The sequence below is a fragment of the Oncorhynchus kisutch genome, linkage group LG26 (genome assembly GCF_002021735.2).
Source record: "Oncorhynchus kisutch isolate 150728-3 linkage group LG26, Okis_V2, whole genome shotgun sequence".
In the NCBI taxonomy this organism is placed as follows: Eukaryota; Metazoa; Chordata; class Actinopteri; order Salmoniformes; family Salmonidae; genus Oncorhynchus; species Oncorhynchus kisutch.
Genome location: NC_034199.2, coordinates 27139960 through 27154038, shown reverse-complemented (window position 1 = coordinate 27154038; position 14079 = coordinate 27139960). Strand labels below are relative to the sequence as shown.

Genomic DNA, 14079 nt, shown 5'->3' with positions numbered 1-14079 from the left:
CTCAATTTAATTATATGTGTGGATGTGTGTTCGCAGGGTAGTCAGCACTGTGGGGAGTGGTGTCACTCTTTCCTCCTTTCCAGCGCAATATCCCATTCTCACATCCAACCTTGGAATGTGAAGAGAGGGAGCGATACATTTAAAGGTCAGTGAGTGTGAGCTCTTCTTGTACAAGATGCATCCCAGCTTCCCCAAGATATTATCTACTCATGAAGGTACAGAATGTGTGTGTGTTGAAAATGTATACTCAAGTACAGTAGGTCCACATACTGGCTCAATTTTATTGATTGCCACATATACCGGAAATATGGTACAAAAAGTTTGTTTAATAACAGTTTTGTAAACATTTGAGGTAAATTAACATTTACATCAACTTGTTTTTACAAAATGTCATACACAAGGCACTTCTCTTAAGACAGCATTGAAACAGGCTATTGTTCTGAGCATAATGTAGATGGTTCCTACTCCTGGCCAGAGAAATCACACTCAGCATGACACACATCAAGAGTTTGAAGAAAGCTACTGTATATTAACCTATTGGATGAGGGGCTTGCGGGCAACTCAAAACGATACACAAGTTGCTGTGTGTAGAAGAAGAAAAGGGCCAGCTACCCAGCTAACATTGTCTCAACATTAGTGTGATATTTTAATACAAGCTAACCAGAGAGTCACAGGAATGTGTTGAGAACATAGTGAAAGCACTGAGTGAGCACACAGGAAATACTCTCAGCCCACTTTTTTCTATATTTGAAAACCCAAACTTTCTGCAATCGTCTCAGACCATGACATTTGACGTAATTTTAAAAAAAATACTGTCTAACGCAAAGAGCCGTTGTGTTTAACTGTTAAGACATTTTCCTTTGAGGATTATAAACATTGGCAGTCTGGTGTCTTTTCCACTCTCTCTCCTACCAATATAAACTTCTTAGAACAGCATGTTTTGCCTAAATGTGCAAATATTTTACCTTTTTACTAAAATGTAAACTTTGAGAACCAAAATGACAAATGCAAATAACACAGATTTTTTTGTGGTTTGGGACATTTAAATAATTTAAATGAAAAGGTAACATACATTGGGAAAAACGGTTGTCCCAATAAGAGTAACACTGTTATAAGCAAAGGATTGCATAGTCTCCTCGGGTAGTCTCTCCACGGTTGTAACTATGGTTTCTAGTTTGCATTGAATGTTTGTTATTGTTTTATTTATGATCCTTCTCTAACTATAAACTATAAGCATATGGTAATTTGAAAGTATAAGAACTATGTAAGAAATACATAGAAGTGTGGTATTATACCAATCATGTTTCACAAGTAATTTAAGAAAAGGCCTATTAAGTGAATGATTGTGTTGTGCAATTACTTGCATAGCTTTTCAGTTATTCAAGATGGTTCAGGTAATCTACAATGTGAAATATTACATTTACACTAACTAGGCGGAAGCATATGCTTCCCATTGCTTACAACAGGTGAAGTAGTCAGTAATAGTTGAGCTTCTGTCAAAAATAAGAAATTAGGATGGACTTTTCATCCTGGCGTTATGACACTTGCAACGTCATTGCATTTGTCCATTTTGTACCATATAGCTGTTTTGGTTGTCATAAACTGACTACAGTTTAGAATTAAGATATCATTATGATTCTATTCTGTTTTAAAAAATAGCACTTTTAAGAAAAACCAATAAAGTATCACGTGATGTATGAGAGTGAGTTACCCTCAACATGAAGATGCAATGATTAAAAAGTGATATTGTGTTTAAGATGACAGCAATAAACATGGTTATCATAAATATATAAAAAACCAAATCTTATTTACCGTCTTAAGTTGAAGCATTTGGTATATATTTTGTTTTCAACCTCTTAAAATCGGATGTAAATTTTTGATTGTCCATATGGCAGTGCGCTTTTTAATTTCAGGCAAAAACAAATACTTTATTTGCTTAATTTTTGCATTGGAGAATCAAATGTAGGAGCAGGGGCTGGATGGAACCTTGTAACAGCTTTAGACTACAAGAACACATTCAACTTCTAGCTTTGACCCATAATCCGGTTATAGTTTGTGTAAATTATGTGTTCAGTAAGTGGATCCTGGGTAAAAATCAGACAGACAAATGCATCTGCAGACCAGTTAGTGAATCAGTGAGTTGTAGTTTGCATTTACAGATTCCACTGTTACTCTTCAAACACATAATACAAAAAATAGCTAGGCTATTTCCTGAATATTATAAAAATAAAAGTAATTTAGATTGTGAAATTCAGGAAGTGTTAAAGTACAATATAAAAGTTTGATAATGAACAAGCAAATGCTGTCCCCCATATTGGTGTCATTGCTGACATTGAACAGTATTCTTCATCTTAGAGAGAGAATGAGAGCATACATGTTTGGATTTAGTTTGTCTTGCAAGCGACTTTCTAATACACCAAAAAAATGATTAAAAATAACTTGTTTTAAGAAAGGCTCAACTTGAAGGAACTGGATAACAGCATAAGAGTAAACATAATAAAACACACAAGTGGTTTCAAATCACCCTGTACGTACTTGTTCCACATAAGTTTTATTCGAAGTTGGTTCTCAGCAATTTGCCAACCGAACTCAACGACTTGATGAATGTACAGTATCATTCCTAATTGGAATAAATAGGCTTTTATGTTCATCAAATAAACACAACAACAATAACCACTGTTGACAAGAGCACATTGACACATACCAGGCCATTGAAACCAAAATCAAACAGAAAAGTTACTTGGCCATTTTAAACTGGAATAAGAACCATAAAGTCCCCTGATGTCCAGTATATCGAAGCCTTCAGCTTGTCAGACCATTTTAACCAACATTGCACAATCAGACTGTGTGCATTTTTTATTCTAAAACGTATGCTACAACTCACCAATTGCACTGATATCAACTGCTGTTAATAGATATATATACTAGGCAACAACTCCAGTTCCAGACCCCTGCCTCACATTGCCTCCATTAAAAAAACAAAAATATTTTATTTTTATTTTGTACTTTTTATATAGAAAAATCATTGGGGGCTTTGGGAGGTTGGAGGTGTATTTAGGGGGACTGACTATACTGCCAGGTCTTTGGGCCTGGATCTGATGCTGCTGCTCTTGCTGGCCCTGCTGAGCCGTCGAGGGTCTGTGATCATAACGGGGGGCTCGTGCATTTCCACTGTGGTGGTGACGTGGCCTCCCTCCTGATCGCCATTCCCCCCACTCAAACTGCCCCCACTGGAGCTAGGGTTGGTGGTGGTGGTGGGGGGAGCAGCTTCACGAGGCTGCTGCTCACTATCAGATGGAGAGGAGGAGGAGGTGGCCTTCATCTCCCGAGTCTGCTGCTCGGTGGCCAGGTTGGCCCAGTTCTGCTGCGTGGTCAGCCTGTGGTTGTTGTTGCTGCTCATGTAGTAGGAGGATGAGGGCTCCTCCTGCAGGGGGTCCATTTTGAACTCTGCTGTGGAGGCTTCTGCCATGGGCGGCAGGAAGGCACCGCTCCCAGCAGTCACGTCCGTGTACATCGGTGGGTAGCTGAGGTTGGGAAGGGCAGTTCTGGAGGCTGAAGTCATGGACTCAGGCCCCACACCATCAGAGCAGGGCAGCAATGCATGATCAGGGGTGACCATTCCCTGTTTAACTTTCTTCCACCCAAGGTGATAGATCTCTAACAAATTCAGCAAAAGAGACAAGCAAGCCACCACAAGCATAAATATGATGAAAATCGTCTTTTCAGTGGGCCTAGATATGAAGCAGTCCACAGTGTTGGGGCAGGGCCACCGAGCACACTTGTATAGCGGCCTCAGCTGGAAGCCATAGAGAAAATACTGACCTAAAAGGAACCCCACTTCAAAAAGGGTTTTGAATATGATGTTGAACACATAGGTGCGCAGCAGGGCACCCCTAATGCGGATCTTGCCATGCTCATCCCTGATAGGTGGCTTCTCCTTTTTACCTCCTCCTCTTCCTCTTCCTCCACCTGCATCCCCTTTGCCGTTGTAAAGGAGTTCATTCTCCTCCTGGAGTCTGTTGGCCTTTCGCAGCTCCTCCTCCTTCTCTTTCCGCTTCTCCTCCATGCGGACGATGTGCAGTACGTGACCCAGGTAGATGAGGGTGGGCGTGGACACAAAGATGATCTGCAGCACCCAGAAGCGAATGTGCGAGATGGGGAAAGCCTCATCATAGCAGACGTTCTCACACCCAGGCTGCTGTGTGTTGCAGGTGAAGTCAGACTGCTCGTCGCCCCACACATCCTCGGCTGCCGCTCCCAGCACCAGGATCCTGAAGATGAAGAGGACAGTCAGCCAGACCTTGCCGATTACTGTTGAGTGTTCCTGTGCATTCTCCAACAGACGCCCCAGAAAGCTCCAGTCACCCATGCTTCAAGATTTCTAGCCTAGGGAGAAAGTACAGTCTGGAGCAAACAGAGGGAGGAGAGAGGGAGGAGGGGAAGAAGAGACAAGGAGAGGGGGAAAAAGAGATTGTTAGGAAACCTGTCAAAGTGATGCTGTGTAACATAAAGCATAAATAGCAGTCAAATAAAACATGGACAGAGAAGCATTACACACCTAGAGAGAGAAAGCAGAGGTATCATCACCCACAAAGTGTTAATCACACTTCACATCGGCACAACACATTAAGCGCTTATTAAAATGAATTACAAAAAATGGCCTTGAAGTCATTGACGTAAACCGCTGAATCAATTGTCTCAATCGAACAATTGGTCAAAGGAAGTGAACGGTATAGAAATGTTCGGTAATGTCATATCATTTTGTGAAGCACCCTATTTCCCTATTTAGCTTAGAACTATGAACCTGACATTTATGCTAACCCTCTTTCACTATCCTGTTCTCTCTCTCTCCCACTCTTTCTCTCAGTTACTGTCAAACTCACACACTCTCTCTCTCTCTTTCTCCCTCTCTCACCTGCTCGCTCCACTGCCCAGATGGCATGTGCTGAGATCAACATTATAATGTTCAAAAACAGCAGTGAGCGGAGGTTGCGGTGTGTAGGCCCTGACACACACAACTCCCACTGTTACAGATCCAATAGGGCCATAGGGGTCAAGTCCAAAGTCCAGCTATAGGCCTCTTTTAACATGATGACAATTATTTATTAGCTAAATCTAATACATCTCTACCTCACTTGTTAAAAAAGGATGAGAGAAGAAATAACCAATGCAGAGGCCATTTGATGTTTGAGTCTAAAAAATGTGTGTTCTTTTAATGGGAATTGAATGGTAATTTGTATCAGAAATTGCAGCCAATAAATGCAAATACACCATACTCACAATAACATGCATTGACTAAACTATTAACTATGCAATGATGTGTACCGTCATGCGGCATAAATGAAACCAGACAGAATAATCAGATGACACTTTCCCATAATGATGGTCAAAAACAAGCTTTTAGAATGGTTTTTAACTGACCAGGAGCATGAAGACAAATAGGTCTACTGCCTTTTGGAATCGATATATAGCGTTCGGTTAGCGTTGTGCACATGAACTTGCCAGTAGATGCCTATCAATCTACTATTCACACCAAAACCAAAACACAAGCAGGAACATAAAATAGTTGGAACTTACTAAAATGTTTTTCTATTGACGGTAATAAATCCATCGACTAGGGTTCAGAAGATATATGACACCTGTAACGAAAAAAAGTATAAATCAGTTAACATATTCGTCCATATTTACATCAAACCCAAACTAAAAAGAAGCCCATTCCCTTAGGTTTTATGTGCCAGTCTGCTTAAATCTGTTATTTTCTTTAATGATGGGTATTCTTTGGTTTACTAGTATTTTGTCACTCTTATTGAAGTGACAATTACCATAATCTGATTCATAACTAGTATGGTGTCACTAATTAGGATGTTAATTAGATTGGAAAGACAGGCATTTTGACAAATAATTTATATGCAAATACATTTCTATTTTGAAATATGCTTTCACCTATTTCTCTCTCCTTATCAATAGCCCACCCTATAGTTTGTATCCTGATTAAAATATTGTTAAAAAAATATATATATATATATATAAAATATAGGCCTATATGGTTCACAGCAAATACATATGAGATATATATTAAGAAGTGCTAACATTATAGGCCTATGCATATTGATACAACTTCAGATTAATCGATTCCAAAATTGTTGTTCGATGGGTCTGATGATGACCCACCCCAAATCAATGCTGGTCTCATCAGAATTTGAAGTGCTGATCAAGGGGAGAAAAAAACAGGCATCTAACTATTGAAGTCATCAGGGCTATGGGAAACATAAATGACTGTATAAAACAATGCAGAATGCTTTAACATGTATATGTTTCATATATTTGTATTTGCATTATCACTGCCATTATTAGGCTAGTATAAAGACTACATGATTAGAATACCATATCTGATAAGGTTGGAAGCTGCATGTTATTTTTGTTTGTTTTGTCTAAACACGTATATCAGTCCAGACAATGTCTCATCAGTTTATACAAATCGAATACATTCAATATCAGATGTTTTATGAAGGTTTTGTTTAACATTAAATAAGTAATATTGATTAATTTGATCATGTTCAGATAGCCGTCAGTTACTTACAAAGGGTGCAGGATAGGCCTTGTGTCCGTCCACTGGCTCTTTTTAATAAGCATCCCTATAACTTTATCCTATTATTTAATCCTGATTATATATTACAGTAGTAACCCTATATTATAATAATTAAAATAGGCACACTCAACATTGTCATTAAATAAAATGTGCTTATATATAAGTTACCAGCATCACGGTCTAGGACGACAGTGCCGGGAAAGATATTCACACCTAACTTCAATCATACCTTAAACTGGGGAAGCCCAACTTAAATATCGAAAGCAATATCCGTCTGCCATTGGTGCCATATTTTGAGTGCGTCGGATAGCCTACAGACCTCCCAAGGAAGCTGGTAACCTCCCCTCTCCCCCTGTCCCCAAATTCTGGCACCTCTGCCAGCTTACCAAACTCTTTTAAACGCAGCCAGGCCAAGATATTCATGCGCAAACTTCTTCACACGTGGATTCGCCGCCAAACTTGCGCAAGGAAAGTTCGTTTTTCCGAGGCAAATTTAACTTGGAAATGGGTTTCCGCGAAGGGCAGCTCCCTCCAGTTCCCAGTTATCGCGACTGTCACATTGTGTGACCATGCATGAATGAATTCAGAAAGTCATCACCCTGGACCAATGCACGCCACGCCCCTGTAAACTTTTTTATTTTTATTCATCGCTCAAGCTTCAACTATAGGCTATGCAGTCTGGGGGTGTATGTTATCCCGGAAAAGTGGGTTCTGCGTTCATTCTTTTACATCTGACCTTTGGCCTACTATAGTGGCTGAATTAGGCGATTTTGACAATACAGTAGGCCTATACAGTAGGAAAGCTGGGGAGAACATAGGCCTGTCAAATAAAATATGTGATTTAGGTATTTATGATTATACACTTCACTAGAATAAAATGAACTTACTTGTCATATGGCTATCAAAAGTTACACTGCAAATGCAGTCACCCACCCCAAAACCTATATCAGTAACCTCCTGCCCTCTCTTGGTTGTCCAGAGAAGCGCATCCTAGTGACTGAGGTTGATGCACATGCAATCAATCATTGTTATTACAACCGATAGTCCAACAGTGTGAAAGGAATAAGTATCATTTAAAAAAAATGTATTAAACAGTCTAATGTTTAGATAGCTAATAAAAAAATACAAATCAAACATCCTTCAAATAATATGCAGTTAGGGCATATCTATCAGCTTTCTAACTGCTGAAGTGTGACCATGAGGCTTTCAAAATGTTGCATTTACAGATATCCTTTGGTATTTCCTCAACAACAACAAAAAATCACAATACAAATAGCGCCTCAACTGAATATTGAGAGAAAGTTAGCCTACGGTTTGCTTTCCATGACAATGTCCAAATCATGAGCCATCACAAAATGTGTGGGATGCATCTCACTGGTAAAAGTGTCCTTATGTCTTCCCAGGTAACAGTCAGATTGTCACTACAGTGATACAAGTTATGGTGTTCCAACTTCTACATGTATGTGTGGACGGAGCACATTAAGCCATTTTTGCCTGTAGATCAGTCTGCTTACTCACATTGAAAGAGGTACACTGATTAGTTCAGTGGCTAAAATAAGCAGCAAGCTGAAAGACAACACCCCCAGTTAGGCTCTGTAGCCAGGTTTACCACCAGTCTCGACAACAATAGGCCATGTCTGTCACAGTTGGCATGCTCAGAGGGCCAGTTTCCAGGACCTAGCTTAAGCCTACACTTGGACCAAAAAGCACTTTACAATTAATATTCCTAATTGAGCATGCCTTCTAGTCTAGGCATAGGCTTCATCTGGGTCCAGGAAACCTTCCCAGAATGTTCAACTGGATCAGCCATCTTCTCTGAAACATTGTGCTCAATATACAGCATCAGGTACTATTTGACACTGCTGATAGCGACTCTCTTAAGGCACTGCATCTTAAAATTGCTTTGGTACTTGAGAAATTCCACTCGTCACTGTTAGAATGCAGGCAGATATGTGTACACGGGTGATCCTCAAATAGAACTTGGAGCAAAACTGCACGTTTGAGTTTCTGCTTTGGAAAAGTCTCCCACAAAAGCTGAACACAATGTTAACCAATTCTGGTTGCTCTCCACAATAAAACATCAATCTCCTGCAAACACATTGTAAACCAGAAGGTGGCACTCTAGACCCATTTTTCACTTCTGTTCAACCTACCACTCCCTGAACAGACATACAGCTCAAACATACAAGCACCTTAAATTGATATCAATAACAATAATACATTAAATTCTAGCACGTTAACTTTTAAAACTCAAAAAGTAGTTTAGGGCACTGAGAGAGAAATATCCTCTACATCCTCTGCAGACTCAGGGTTAGGCCGGTCCTCAGCTGCTACAGGCATCTGGAATAAAAGTATGGTCTCATCTCATGGTAACAAAACACTGATAGATTTCTACTCCCTAGTTATGTGTAGTCTCTAATGGAAAAGAACAGGCACTGGGCTGTCCTCACACAGTCTTGTTGCTGCAGGAATCCGTAACAGACGACAGCAGCATCTGATTCGTTTTATTCTGTAGTAGAGACTTGTCCATGGCCACATGACCAGAGGAACTCCTCTTGGAAGTCCTGTTGGAGCACCTCATCAGGGCCTTGGTGATGAGGTAGGCCAGCTCGGCCACATTGAGCACCATGCAGATGGCAGAGGAGACCACCATGAAGATGGTGAATATGGTCTTCTCCGTGGGTCGTGAAATGAAGCAGTCCACCTTGTTGGGGCAGGGCCATTGCTCACACTTCACCAGACGAGGCATCTGGAAGCCGTCGTAGACAAAGTAGATTGCGTACATGAAGCCAGCCTCAAAGATGAGGCGGAAGAACAGGCTGCAGGTGTACGTCCACCACAGAGGCCCAGTGATGGACAGACGCCGCCTCTTTAGAGTCTCCAGGTCCACCTGCCTGGTCTTGTCATCACCACCGCTTCGTGAGGCCGCGATGATGTGCCGCTTGTCCCCACTCTTCCTGTAAGCCACATGCATGGCCACCAGCAGGGCCGGCGTGGACACGAAGATCAGCTGTAGGCACCAGAGGCGGATGTGTGCCACTGGGAAGAAGTGGTCGTAGCAGACGTTCTTACAGCCAGGCTGCTGGGTGTTGCAGATGAAGTCAGCCTGCTCGTCTCTCCACACGCTCTCTGCAGCCAGTACCAGGATGGTGATACGGAAGATGAAGAGGACAGACAGCCAGATCTTCCCCAGGCTGGTGGAGTGTTTGTTCACCCCGCCCAGCTGGGTGTACAGAGGAACCCAACTCATCTCTAAGGCAACTTTGTCTGAGACCACCTGGAGAACACAAGAATGGAAAGAAGGATACAAATTCATTTCAGTTCTTAGTGGACATCAAAGGTTTTATTTTCAGAAAACCAAACAGACCCTGGGTAGGAAAACAGTAGACCTACATCACTGTTAAGTGTTTGTTTTAGTCCCCCCCCCCCCCCCCAGTACCACCAACTGAATTTGGCTCTGCCCGGAGTTCCCCCTCATGTGCATTTTAGCATTAAACCTATGGTCTCATGAGTCTTCTCAAGTACCCCATTTGAATAGGCCAAGTACCCCCAGGGGTCCTGGTTGGGAACCACTGATGTACAGTATATAATGTGTGTTGTCAGTCAAGTAATTACCTTCACACAACACTGGCTAGTGGCTATCAAAAGTGAGGCTATATTGAGAGATGGATCAAAATAAATCATGTCATACAAGAAAGTGAATTCCCATTATCTTAGAGAAATCAATTAAATCGCTTTTGTTTTCATTATAATAGGCCACAAAATGTCAAACTGTCCATAACAATTCGACAATCAATCACATTATATCAACTTTGGTTTCCTCATCGAATTTCTAACCTGTATATAAAGGGGGACAACATCTAAATCTCATTCACCATCGGCTCTATCGTTACATAAATCTGAATAAAACCGTTGAATATGCGGCACGAATGATTCACAAATCACAGCTAACTCACCTCCCACTTTCCTGGAATATCAGCAAACTTCCATCAACTTCAATTTTCGGTTCTCTTTAACGCCGTCTTGTCAAGGAACTCCAAACTGAGAAGAGTAAAGTGTGATTTGTTTGAAAGCAAGTCCAACTGAGAAAGCTGCGTGTGTGAGCTCAGGAGCGATGCACCTGAGTTTTTATAATCTTCTCCTCTTGAGGATCCACCCGCTAGGGGCGAGACCAAGGATAAGAGCACTCATCAACTCCACTCGCTAATCTGAATACCGGGACATGTTCAGGACAGAGTAGGCCTATGTATTTTTATGACTACCAGAATCTACTATTTGGTTTCGAAGTATTGAAACCAAACCATTATGATTTCAATTAAAAGTATTTTAATAAACAACCGGAAAAGGTTGTCATCATTTGAAATGGGTTACATGTCATATTAAACAGCATATAAACACTCTAAATAGGTCAGGAGCCAAACAAGTAGCCTGAGAAGGAACGAAAATGAATTATTTAGGCTATATTATTTCAAGGCTATAGTCTACAAAGAAATACAATACATCGTAAAGCATTTGCGAGTGCGACACACTAGGCTGTCGCATTAGCATTTAAATAACATTTCGTTGTATTAAATCATTATAGTCTATAAATTGCACATCTAGGCTGTGACTTACTTATAATTAAAATCAAATGAAACGAAAAATGCCTTATTAGGCTCCATCTACAGTCCCCTTGAATTCATTTTTAGAAACATGAGTTTGGCCTGAGTCACTGCTTTCAGGCTCAGGTGCCTGGAGAGCATGCCAGCAGCGGGAGAATATGCGCTCAGTGCTTGCAGAGCCACTGGGAACGCTAAAAACCCTTGGGCCACTCTTGCCAGGCTGGGCAGGGATGAGTGTGTGTTTTTTTCTGTAGGTAGGCCTAAAGGATTTTAGGTAAAATAACCCTATTAAAACGGAAAGCTCCTTGCAAGAGGTAACGTTAATATGCCAGGCATATTGAGCCCAAATTCATTTATGGCCTATTGTATAGATAATAGAACAAAAATTAACGAAACTTAATCTGATTTTTAGTTTATAAATACTTTCCTACAATGACACACCTAGCTAGCTACCCTTCTCGTTTCATTCTGTTAGCATTTGCACGTAACAAGTACGTGCAAATGCTTTCGGGATAACTTTCTTTTCAGATTCCACAACGATTCTTCAGTTCACCGCACTCTCTCTTTTTAAAAAACTTTTAACTAGGCAAGTCAGTTAAGAACACATTCTTATTTACAATGACGGCCTACCAGAAGGCAAAAGGCCTCCTGCAGGGACGGGGGCTGGGATTAAAAATACAAATATAAAACAAAACACACATCACGACAAGAGAGATTTAAGACAACACAGCACTTACTCCTCATCTTTGTAAGTCACCTTGATTTTTCACCTGAGTGTTTTATCAGTTTCTTTATGAAAATATTTTGCATACTAAATGACAATAGCCAAAGCAAAGGGCTATAGCAGCACACAAGTCGACTACAAATGCATGCTGGGCCGGCGATGCCCTGAGCTCGTCAAGTGAGCGCTACTGGAGAGAAACTGGAGCGGGCGAGAAGGACCATGCTCCCGCCTTTGGGAAACTCGCTCCACTTTTCGGTCTGTATGATTAAACATTCTGAACGTTTCATTTAACTGAATACACCCTGATCACGTTAACTTAACGTACTGTTGTCAGATCGAGACACTCGAATTCGGTGTTAATTACTAGTCAAGCATACTGTATAAAGTACATAGTCATCATGAGTCACAAGATCACCAGAACAAATGTAGGCATGACGGAAGAGGGAAGATAATATTTTTTTTGATGTTCAACCCATTTAACAGATCCCAATCATAGTTGTCCAAAATGTGACGTAACACAATATGAAAAACCCGATGATGTATCTTCAATCAATTAAGATGTTTGTTTTTTATCTTTAGTTCTTGATAAGGACAATTCAAATGTATTCCCATCCTAGAGAAATTCAACATTTTAATAAAAAAATAATTAAACAAGTTTATCACATTAACAATTCATATTCACAATTCAAGAAACCATTGTGGTATGACCAAACCATTACTACCTTTGTCTGATCATCAACTTGTTGATTGCATAAAACATGGATATATTTCTGAGAAGGCATGGCAATCAATCCCCAGATTGGTTTATTGTGTCTGTGGGCTCCTACAGTAACATCCCAGATTAGTTGAGCGATTGTGTGTGAGGACTCAGGGCTACAGTATTCATTTACCATCCCCAGTGTAGGCACCATTGAGAGATCAGATCATTCTATCACCATGCTCCTCAGGCTGAGTGAGGGTCAGTGAAGGCCTGAGTGATGGACAGAAGAGTCCCAGACACAAGTCCATCTTGTCCATCAGTGGTGTTGATAGTCCAGTGGTCACTTCTTGAGCTTGGCCAGGCCCATGAGGAGCTGATCCCTCCTCTCTCTCCTAGCAGACAGGTGCTGCGGGTCAGCTCACACATCTCCTGTAGGGATACATCAGAGGAGGGAGGGAGAAGATGAGATGAATAGAGAGTAGTTTTAGCTGCTGGGATTTCTTTCTGCTGTTGGCCTGGTAAAATATTTCCTTGGTTGGATACACTTGGATGCATTAAATTGGTCCAATTTGAAATATTTTCTGCTTGTGAAATATTTTCTGCCTATGGTCAGGGTGTTCTTTCACGACAGCCTCCATCTGTGGAGAATAATGTTTGAACGGCCTGATGGCATGTGGTTGAGTAATGTCTAATTAACAGAGTAAAGTTCTAGAGGAGGAAATATGTAGAACGCCCAACCTTGAGCTCATTGGACTAAAAGTTCCACACGTAAACATTGCCCTCTTTGAACTAACCCAGTTTTTCACACCTTGAACTTGATTAGTCAAATCTGAAGATATTTTTCCTAGTCCTAGAATCTAGTGGAGTTAGTACAAACAGTTCAACACACAAACACATAAGCCTATTTTGTTGATGCGCTCAGCTGCCTCCCCAGAGAATTCGGGAACAGGTCCAAAAGCGATCAGAACACTCCTCATGCCCTCTCTGTAGCACTGGAGATAGCCCTCCAGACCTGGGAGAGTGGACCATACATAGAGGGTTGGCCAGACTTTATTAAGGCAATGAGAAGATCTTATTTGTTACAGAAGTTCAGAGCAGCAAAATCAGATCTGTATGGTCTCACTATGACCGAAAATGAACATCTTCCAAGTACTTTAGTCATATTCTATAATGATTCTAGTAAGGGTTCTAGGGTGTAAGCATTTAAATGAGTAACTTGTTTCTTGGGTGTAAAATGCTATTCCCCATTTTCTTACTTCCAAGTTGAACACTGAATGTGTACATGAACATTACAGAGACAGACTAAAGCTAACATTTCAGTGTGATAACTGCCAGCTACATCCAGCTAAGCTCTCTCACAGAGTTATGTTTTTGGTGAGAGAGATCTCACCTGACTAGGACATTTTCAGTGATCCTTTCTCTCCTCTCTTCTGCTTCAATAGTCTGAACAAAATAAGTGCATGGC

General features: G+C 40.9%; 2 protein-coding genes across 6 annotated transcripts in view; both read right to left on the bottom strand.

Annotated features, from left to right (window-relative positions):
• Positions 1-306: 306 nt before the first annotated feature.
• LOC109871348 (gap junction alpha-3 protein-like) overlaps positions 307-14079 on the bottom strand; it is a 46837-nt gene continuing 33064 nt past the window's right edge. For 2 of the 4 annotated variants that reach the window (XM_031806082.1, XM_031806083.1), the window contains exons 2-4: positions 12805-13043; positions 5578-5639; positions 307-4404 (exon numbers count right to left, since the gene is read on the bottom strand). In XM_031806082.1, coding sequence (XP_031661942.1) covers positions 3068-4369 — 1302 coding nt within the window. In that variant the 5' untranslated portion in view covers positions 4370-4404; positions 5578-5639; positions 12805-13043 and the 3' untranslated portion in view covers positions 307-3067. Of the gene's footprint in view, positions 4405-5577; positions 5640-6818; positions 7169-12804; positions 13044-14079 lie in introns of those variants that run through there. The other 2 variants (XM_020462198.2, XM_020462197.2) reach the window with 2 other exon arrangements.
• Positions 5180-10743, bottom strand: LOC109870703 (gap junction beta-2 protein-like). Of its 2 annotated transcripts, XR_004205675.1 has the most exons (3): positions 10546-10743; positions 6819-9866; positions 5180-5639 (listed from the first exon to the last, which is right to left on the bottom strand). XR_004205675.1 is itself a non-coding variant. In XM_020461306.2 (2 exons), exon 2 carries the CDS (start codon positions 9837-9839, stop codon positions 9036-9038), a length of 804 nt encoding a protein of 267 aa, XP_020316895.1. In that variant the 5' UTR covers positions 9840-9866; positions 10546-10743; the 3' UTR covers positions 6311-9035. The 2 variants fall into 2 exon arrangements, 1 of the variants encoding a protein (XP_020316895.1); XM_020461306.2 differs by lacking the exon at positions 5180-5639 and having other exon boundaries at positions 6311-9866.